At 41.6% G+C, this 10,000-nt stretch overlaps 2 protein-coding genes across 2 annotated transcripts in view; both read right to left on the minus strand.

Annotated features, from left to right (window-relative positions):
* Nucleotides 1-2,441, minus strand: part of LOC138012904 (uncharacterized) — a 3,984-nt gene extending 1,543 nt beyond the window's left edge. Inside the window, exon 1 of the mRNA XM_068859842.1 lies at nucleotides 1-2,441. This exon is cut by the window's left edge and continues 1,543 nt beyond it. Within this exon, the coding sequence (XP_068715943.1) occupies nucleotides 133-2,298 (2,166 nt within the window). The 5' untranslated portion in view covers nucleotides 2,299-2,441 and the 3' untranslated portion in view covers nucleotides 1-132.
* Nucleotides 2,442-8,169: 5,728 nt separating this feature from the next.
* LOC138012711 (post-GPI attachment to proteins factor 4-like) overlaps nucleotides 8,170-10,000 on the minus strand; it is a 2,614-nt gene continuing 783 nt past the window's right edge. Inside the window, exon 1 of the mRNA XM_068859576.1 lies at nucleotides 8,170-10,000. This exon is cut by the window's right edge and continues 783 nt beyond it. Coding sequence (XP_068715677.1) covers nucleotides 9,445-10,000 — 556 coding nt within the window. The 3' untranslated portion in view covers nucleotides 8,170-9,444.

The raw sequence follows: 10,000 nt of genomic DNA on the forward strand, positions 1-10,000 counted from the left end.
CCTATCGTCGCTTCATTCGACATGTAACACTTCTTCCCACATGTTGCGCGGCGAAACCGAAAACAACAAGAAATGAAAACACCCAAATGCTGCAGATCGCATGTTATTTCAGATGAACATTGGTCTCGTTTTTCAAGCCTTTTTCTTGTTGAGATTTTTGTTAATCTCGTCTGCGGCCAAATCGCGGTACACCTCCGCATGAAGGGAGGAAGGGTTCACCTCTAACGCCCAGTTGAACATTTCGATTGCTTTCTGATGTTCTTCCATTTCCATCATCAAGAATCCAAGCATGGCGATGTTTGCCTCGTCTCCTATTGTTGCAAATCGGTTGCATTTATCACGAACAAATTCTTCCAACCAACCGGCAAAGATCCAGGCACCATTATGGCCAGTGTGACGGTTTCCTCGAAGCTCTCGTCCTCGGTCAATATGACACAGTGCGGCCACATACAACAAGTTTCCAAATGAAAGTACGTCGACGGATCCGAGATGCTCAACTTCCCATGAGAAATAGTCACCTCCTGTGTGGCTGTTATGGTTGGCATAAGTGTTACAAACATTGCGGTACCTCTTATTTGACTGTGCCTTTATGACTGCATGAACAACTCGCAAAGCTTTGTCGTACTCTTTGAGGGACCTCAAGAGATTGCAGTAGTCCACAAACATCCAGATCTGATGGATGTCAATTGGATCGGAAGGTTTCAGTAGAGTCTCAAACAAGTTCTTGGATTTCTGGCAAAAACCCCTGTGAGCTTCCTGGTCATTTTCCAGCCACGCCAAGCAGCCACGATTATGGTATATTGATGCAATCACCGCCAGCTGCAGCTTCAGGTCAATTCCACCGAGATCAGATTCAATGTCAACAAAACTTTCAAAAGCAGCCAGGCAGTCAGTGGCAGATGGCAGTTTTTCAATGTCGTCACAAGCAGTGACAACCGCGAGTGCTTCGTACGTTGAATCTCCCTGCGAGAGTAATCCATTGACGACCTGACCACGAAGACAAGTCTGGAATCTACTCAGTTCACTATTGCTCACTGGACCGGGAAAACGAGACAAACAGCAGCCAACGATCTCGCTAATCAGCGGCTCTACAGGCATATGGGAAGCATTGTAAAACTTTGTAAGATCTACGAGATTTTGAACTGGGTTAGCTAGCACTTCTCTGATTGCTTCCTTCGTCTTTGACATCTGCACAAGGCCTAACCCACTGAACAAGTTGTTCTGAGGTACGAAGTAATTTGGTAACGCGCGTTCCTCGCAGCTGTTAAGAAGGAACTGCAAAAGTCGTTGGATGCCTTCAAATGTTTTCATCTCTTTCCATTCCGACAAACTGATGCTCTCACATGTCCAGAATAGGGCGGTTTTTAAAAAGTACGTTTGTAAGGCCACACCATGCCTTTTAAACTTGTAGATGTGCAGCAGCTTCAGGAAGATGTAGCATCTTCGAGGGATTGATGACAAGGTCAAAGCTAACGTCACTTCCGCTTCTGAGAAAGATAACCGCCATTCCACGCTGGGCCGCTCGCTTCGCCGATGTGAAACAGGTACAACATGACAGCCCTTTTTCATAATGTCCCGTATCAGCCGTGGACTGGGCCACCCTGATGGCCTGTGTCGATGTATCCATCCCGAGGCAACCTCTGGCCACTCTTGACAGTGGAGTGAGTGAACGTAGTCCACCCTGAGGTCATTGCCGCCAGAGCACACCACACTGCTCATAAAAGCTGGCCCATGCAACGCGTGATCTGTCCTAAGATTGTACCCTGGACGATCAATAACTTCGAAAACTGATGTTCCCCGCTCTTGTAGCTTTAGTGTCTTTGACATGGTCGCGACAAACTTGGAATTGTATATGAAACCATTCTTATCCAGCCCGCCACCTTCTATTCTAAATTCCTGTTGCCGTCCAGTTCTTGAACTCGCAGAAAACGCTGGATTGAAGCGAAGCCGACAGTAGCCGGGATGAGTGTCTTTCACTTCCAAAACAGCGAAGGTTTTTCTCCGAAGTTCCTCGTTTACCGGCCAATTTCCCCAAACAATCATTATATCCTTATCGGCAGAAATCATTGATGATTCGGAGCTGTGCAGTGGTTTTCTCACCACGGAAAGATCTGGAAGATACAATCCCTCTTCGCCACTTCCACTGAACAATAGATGCATCGTATTCATACCAGCAGAAGGCAAGTATTCCAAGTGCTGCTGTCTGCTCTCTATTGCTGTTTTGTGAATCAACTTTACGTGACGCCTGGGCACGATCAAATCAAGGATTGGTTCCATGTATTTCTCCGGCAAATCCATCGTCGAACACCCGATATAAAGCAGGGTAAAGTTGAACAACAAACGATCTCTGACTTTTAAGTGGCCTTCGAGACAAGTAGAAATAATCGTTCTCTCAAAATATCGAAAAACAGTTCACACAAGCTTTCAATTAATATGCTCAGTTTAAGAACTTGAAGGAAGTAGAAAGCGGGTGAGCCCACTCGGAGTGACAGCGGTTTTCCAAATGGTCACGCTCTATCATTGTATGCCAATGCCAACCGGTGTTGCGGCAAGAGGATTGTCCTAAAATCTAGAATCCGGAATCCGGAATCCGGAATCCGGAATCACAGATCATTGTTTTACCAATACAGAGAGTAAAAACTATAAAACATTCATAAAAGCTAACCTTAGGCCTAAAAACGCTTGTTTAGGACTAATTCGGCCTACGGCTAGCTTTTATGAATGTTTTATAGTTTTTACTCTCTGTATTGGTAAAACAATGACCAGTGATTCCGGATTTCGGATTCCGGCTTTAAGGACAACCCCGGAAAGATAATCTTTATTCAGAAACATATATTGTGTTTTCGTGGACTGGCCCACAGGTAACATTACCGACTTTAAGATTTACTACGGTGAGGCCGACGAAGATGCCACTTAAAAATGTAACTTTGCACAATCTTAAGTCTGTCGCGGTTATTTCATCTCGTTCACTTCGTACAATGTGGGCGAATAATCCTAAATTAAAATTGTTTATGAGCGGATTCAGATTAAACATATGGGATGAAAGATTCGCATTTGGGTATCAGATTGTTTCACTAACGTCCAGGGGCCGGTTGCTCGAAGCCTGGTTAGCGCTAACCGTTGGTTAAGAAGCATCAGAACCTATCATATATCATATCATATCATATATCTTTATTTACCCTCGGATTTTTAGAGTAGCTTGGTGTAGCGAATATCTCCGAGCATTTACCCTCCCAACCATGTAACAACACGGAAGACAGACCACAACACCGGGAACTACATGCCCTACTCTTTGCGACAAGTGTGCGGGATCTTTTACGTCCCACAGGATTATGAACATTGAAGGGTTGTGAGACGGGACCTCCGGCTTATCGTCCTTATCCGAGAAGACCAGAGAGTCTAACCATTTGCAGATGTAAATACAAAGGAATGCCGGTTTAATAGCGCTAAGGTTTCGAGCAACCGGGCCCAGTTCTCTAACAACCGAAGTCGTTCCGCTTTTGATTGTTTCGCCATCGTCCTGTTTGCTTACAACCGAATGTGACCTCTGTTTTAAACCCTGCCGACCATTTGGGACGGATTAGGTTACATTTGGTTGAAATTAGGACAAGCTTTTGAGGTTTTGAGATAATCTATACCGTGTGTAAGACTTAGAAGTTTTTGCTGTAAGTATATTTAGAGCCTGCGTATAGAGAATAGAGTGCGTATAGAGAATAGAGTGTTTCCACATGAATAGAGTGTTTCCACATGACTTCACAGGGGCCATGTTGGAGGAGTGAAACAAAGAAATAGCGGCCATATTGGATGAGTGAAATATCCTTTGGGGAATTGAACTCCATTTTTATGCAAATTCTTCCTTTTGTTTTAGTATGTAAATATTGTTGCTGATCAAATGGGCGAAAACACTCTATAGGCCATATTCGTATTCTCAGTATTGTACTAGAACATGGAGGCCAGTGCAGGGGAATCTTTTTAAATGCAAAAACCTTTTAATATACCGGTATTCCTCTGCATTAGCCTCCATTGCAAGCTAGTTCCTGTACAATACTGAGAATACGAATATAGTCTGTTAACAAAATTTATGGGAAGTCAGCGATTTCGATCCTGTTGAAGGTCAATCCAAGGCCTAGGCAAACGGCTTGTGCCCCCCCCCCCTCCCACCCCCTCTCCTTTCAATCTTGTTTAAACTTGTTGAAACGAAGTTTAATCGATGTTGAACGACTTTAAAAGCGTTTAAACTTTCCTTCAACAACCATTCAATATGTCTTTTGTTATCGCGAACATTTAATGAAGTTGACGCCGTTTGCCCCCCTTTTTCAACATTGTTGCGTATGAGCATGCGCACTAATCGGTCTCTCAATGACGTATCCATGTCCGTATCCATAGTAACAACCACAACTGCAGCCTGGGTCTGAATACAAGGTTGCCCACCCCACCAGTCAACATCGTTCCAAGAAAATCGAACAGATGATGAAGCAAAAGAATCAGCATTCATCAAAAGAAGTGAGACATATATTACATTGTTTGACGATGTCCGCTCCGAGACCTAGCTGATTGGAAGACCTTAGACAACAATGACCAGAACCAGGTTGCTAACCAGCGGGTTTCGTTAAAACAATGGTTTGCTGGGGGTGCTCAGTCTCGCGGGCTCAGAAAACCTGGTTGTGGTCATTGTCGGGTTTTTCTAGCTGATTACGTGAGACGGATATGGATCGAAAGCACAGTGTTCCCGCCCAAGGATTGGAGTGTTTGAGTGCTTTCCATTAAGCCAAAAGTTGGGGAAATTTCATACTGAAGTCAAATGGAAAGGTCCGTTTCGGTTCGGTCTCTGACCGGAGTATTTGGGACCACCTCTGGAGGTGGTCCTCTTTGACCGCTCGGTCCGGTCCGACCGAAACGTACCGTTCCATTTACAGAAAGTATCGTTTCCAGTCCCACTTAACTGTGATGTAACAGAAATTTCGGTCGAAACGTAAATGAAACGCTTCGGTCCGGTTAGACTTTCAAAAAGTCCTTCGTCTCGCTTCGCTCGCCAAAACATTTTTTCCTGGGATTCTCGTAAGGTCGACTTGTGGCACGCCTACGGTCCTGTTGGAAAATGACTTTTGATGAAAATTGTCGATCCATTTTTCCTTGGTTAGTTCCACTCACGGTCTCCGACCTGATGGTCAGGCATAATGGAAAGCATCCTTTATAAACAGCCCATACACACAAAAACGGCATAGAGGGGTGGCTTAATGCCATGTGTGATGCACTGAATTAAACTGTTGAACCTTTTGAAGTGTTGGACCTCGACTGACAAGCATCGCCATTAGGCTAATTTCAAATGAAAAACTCTCTAGGATACAGCGCAAGGGTTATAGAAATGTTCAAAGATATCTGTTGGGTTTCTGGGAACAATACGAAAATCGTGAAATAAACGCTGCCTATTTGCCTAAGTCGTCTTCACATCTAAATGGAAGGATTACGTTTTTGCAAACGTTAGCCGTGTAGCACTTATATTTGAACAGACTTAACTGATTAGAGTGTAATTAATGTGAAGTGCTAAGCTTCTACCCCATATAAACCATGACTATTTCACGTTGTTGTTTTGCTGACGACGGCAAAGAAATGGACAAAAGTGAAAAACGCACGTGCAGGGCGTGCAAAGCTATTGTTTTTGCCCACTAAATATGCACATTTGTGACGTTCTCGTTGCCGTCGCCGTTGTCGTTGCTTAGTTCCCTATTTGCTGAGGGACTGTTCGTTATTTATGTCCAGGGGAAGGCCGGTGTTTAGAGTGGGGAAGTGGGGAAGGGGAGGGGGGGAAGGTAAATTTTTCAAAACCAATGGAAATGGAAGGCTGTTTTTTTTTTAAAACAGTAGAATTGAGGTGGGTAAACTTTTAGAATCCGTTGTTTCAACCCGGCCAGAGTTTGTGACTGAGGCCTTGATAATTATCGCTATCATGCGAAAACCGAATCCAATAATTGTTTTATTATTCATATTCCTGAACTGCATTTGTTAAGACAAGAGAACTGATTAATCCGTTTCTTTGGATGAGTGGCAAATCTTATTGCCAATGAGGCTTTTGTACATTATGCTGGCTGTTTTTCGAGCATTTTAGTGAGGCAAAAGCATTAAGCATTATTCGAGCATTTTAGTGGCATTTTGCCCCACAAATAATTTTTTTCAGAGAAAATGAAAGTTTTACGTCAAAACCGACAAGAACAATCCATAAAGATTACATTGAAACATCACTTAGGTTGCAATACAACAACAAAGACTAACTTTCCGTCACTTAAATATCAAATATCATATATTGTCAGTAACCAGCAATAAGAAGAACTAAGCAACCTACACTGCTAACAAAGAGCGAGATTAATCGTTCGGGTTATAAATAAAAAATTAAAGAAAAGGAACTTTATTTATGTCAGGCTAGTCGTTCTAGCGCTGGAGCACTAATACGCCATTCCGGAATTGCGCAGGAAACACCATCATATAAAAGACAACATTAAGGTTGGCCATCTGTCCAAGTTTGATGCTCTTAGGTCGAACAGAGACAAAGATACGGACCTTAAAACATAGTTAAAAATCCATACAAACGTCTCTAATTCTGAGGCTGCGTAATCCAAAACCATCAGTACCGGTAACTCTTAATTTTTTTTCAATTTCTGTAATATTCATAAAGATAGGCAAACGAAGTGATTTTCACCTCACCTATTTCCAAATAGTAGGTCCATGACAGGATTTTCCAGTTATCTCAAATCTGATGAATTCTTTAAAGAGTTTATATGGTTTTGGGGGACGCAGCCTCAAAATTAGAGACGTTTGTAACTTGGTCTCTGTTAGACCTAAAAGCATCAAACTTGGACATATGGCCAATCTCAACGTCATCTTTCATGTGATGATGTCAATTTATCGATTAATTCAGATTTGGAATTCGCCCCAGTTCCCTGCGCTGGTATGGCCTAATGTTGGTTTTTGAGGTGAGGGGAAACCCGGAAAAAAACCACTTGGCGCAGAGTAGAGAGCCAACACACTCAACCCTCATATGACGCCGAGTCTGGGAATTGAACCCGGGCCACATTGGCGGGAGGCAAGTGCTCTCACCACTGCACCCCTAATACCAGGTAAGTATTTTCGCTAAAAACGGGCAGTCCAATCTCGTACTCGTTCTAGAATCTAAAGCTCTCTATGGTAGAACTAGCCAATTCTATCCTTGCTGTTAACGTTTCCCAATTCCAGAGTATCTATTGCGAAATTTTTTTTTAAGGAGGCTCAAACCAGTTTCAAAGCTTCCAAGTGACGCTCTAATTAGAAGGGTCGGCACGACAACGTTGTATCATGTATTGGCAATATTGTGGTACCAAATGAAACATTAATTATTGCTAAACAAGATACAGTCATTATTGAGACGTAATATGTCACCGTGGCAATGGACAAGCCCTGTAAAAGCACCCCTTATATCTCAAAAACGAACTCCGTGACCCCCACTTTTTTATTTCTGAAAAGTAATCAGAAGGGCACGATGAAACTTTCTGCAAAGTTTTGAAAAATACTGTGTTGAGGATTTTTGTGATTTTTTTAAGGTAGCTCTGAATCCTCTGGACAGAATTTTTTTAAACTTTACTGAAAGTTTCATTGTGGCCTTCTAATCACTTTTCAGCAATAAAAATGGGGGGTCACCAAGTTCGTTTTCGAGATATGAGCAACTAAATCCAAAATATAGGGTGTTTTTGCTGGGCTTTTCCATTGCCAAGGTAACTTATTACATCACAATAATGATCACATCTTGTTCAGAAATAATCGGTGTTTCATATGGTACCATAACATTGCTGTTTCATGATACATATGTGGACAATATGCTTTCAGGAATTCCACTGATATGTTAAAACACTATCATTGGAAAAGAATTTTGAACATGAAAATTCAGTCAGAGAAAAACAGCATTTCTATTCAACGTAAGAAAAGATTATAGATTAAGGGACTAAGATTGTTTTAAACTACTAGTAGTCATTGTATTATGGAATGACAGTTGGTTTCTTCAATTTGCAACTGCAAGGGGTTAATTTTTTCAATGGCCACTGAGCACAATTACAATAATGATGACGACCAACAAGCAAAGAGACTTATTTTGTTTGAATTGACCACACTGGGTCAGTTGGCACAATGACCAGCAATTACCACAACTCAAATCATTTAATTTGCAACTTCAACTACTCAAACATAGAACAACAGTCACCAAACAGCACCCCACAGACACATGCGTCCTGACAAAATACACAGCATTCAAGTGAATTCAAACGGAACACAAATTTTTCTTAAGTTTTGATAAATAAATTGTATTGAAAAAAATGCTAAAGAGCATTGCTTTGAAACGGCCAAAAAAAAAAAAAGATGAACAATGGCAACTCTAAATCTCCCACATGGGAAATTTGAAGCAGATTCCACTAGATTATTTACACAACATAGATGGAGAAGTGACAAAAAACCAAACCTCAAACCAAGAGGTACACCTTATATTTGCACACACATAATTCAAGTTGGCACCAAAAACGTACACAAACGAAATACTCCTGATTTTCTCCCTTTGGTATCACAGGACATCCACAATCTTCGTTGAACACAATTTATTAAATAAAAATGATGGTAAAAACTGACAAAACCCCAATGCATGTATAAATACTTAGGAGACTCACTTACTACTGTTGCATGCTCTATCGTGTCAGGGAATAGGTATTTTCTGGATCTGAACCACAATTTTCCAATACTAGATAGAATCAGACCATCTAGGCAGCAACCTTGATATATACCACACAAGTGAATAATACTTTTTGCATCCTCTGATCGGTTAACTTGGAGGTGAAATAGCAAGTACTATTCATTTCCAATAAAAACAAAAATTATGGTGTGCGAAGTTGCAACATGCGAGATTTTGCCCATGTGTTTAAAATAACGTTACTATTTGAGCTGATGGCCATTTACTTGTGTGGTAGATACTAAATTATTATTCACCTCAGTGGCAGTGAAAGTGGTGGAAATTCACCTTGCCGGCCACTTCGTGGCTCAGTAAATATCCACCACTATTCACCGCCACTTTGGTGAATAATAATAATTTGTTTATCATTCCATATGTATGTGTCGGACATAAGACAATCAGTAATCCTATAGGTGCATACTGGTAGTTCCCAGTTGGTTATTATCGCCTCATGTCCAACAAAATTGTTGGACATTCAACAAATTACAGTTGATCTCACATTTACTTTCCTGCACCCCTTTGCGAAGTTCAACGCCTGTTTGACCAATATTCTTTCAGAGCAAATTAATATGTAAAGGCTCGCAGACCAAGTCAGTTTTACCATTGACCAGTCTTTCTGCTGCTGCATCCATACAAGAAAAAAAACATAATGCCTTGATGTCACATGACAACCATGTATTGAGAATTTTTATTTCAATTCCCCACTATGGCTTGAACATCAAATAAAACTCTGCATAGTTTTTTGGTTTGCTACTTAGGCTTGAATACAGACCAATGTGACTGAACATGTTTGGGACAACCAAGTACCTATCCAAATGCCTTTTGTCAGCAAAGTCATCCATTGCAATATCCACTGGGTACTTATTACTGCACTGAATTGATTCTAAATATTTGGCAAGTTCAAGTGCATGTGATTTCTGATAAAGTACCCCTGGGATGCAACACCCAGGAGCCTTGACAACAGAATACATGAAGGGCAGGAAGAACTTCCTTAATTCTATCAAATGAGTTCTTCCGACTGAACGAGCTATTAAAACAACATATGCTGACCAAACTATGAAACTGCAAACCAAAGGCAGTAATTTTCGTGTTATCCTAGTTCTGCGTTTCAGATCCACCCACACGGCAAAAGATCCCCCAACAAAACCAAGCACAACCAGTTCCGGCAATTCTGGCCAACCAAATCCCTGCCACTTTTCAGGATAGTAAAGTTTCAAGAACGCCCAATCTTTACGCTGTTTCAAGAACTTCCACGGCATT

Source organism: Montipora foliosa, chromosome 8 (genome assembly GCF_036669935.1).
Source record: "Montipora foliosa isolate CH-2021 chromosome 8, ASM3666993v2, whole genome shotgun sequence".
Taxonomy (NCBI): Eukaryota; Metazoa; Cnidaria; class Anthozoa; order Scleractinia; family Acroporidae; genus Montipora; species Montipora foliosa.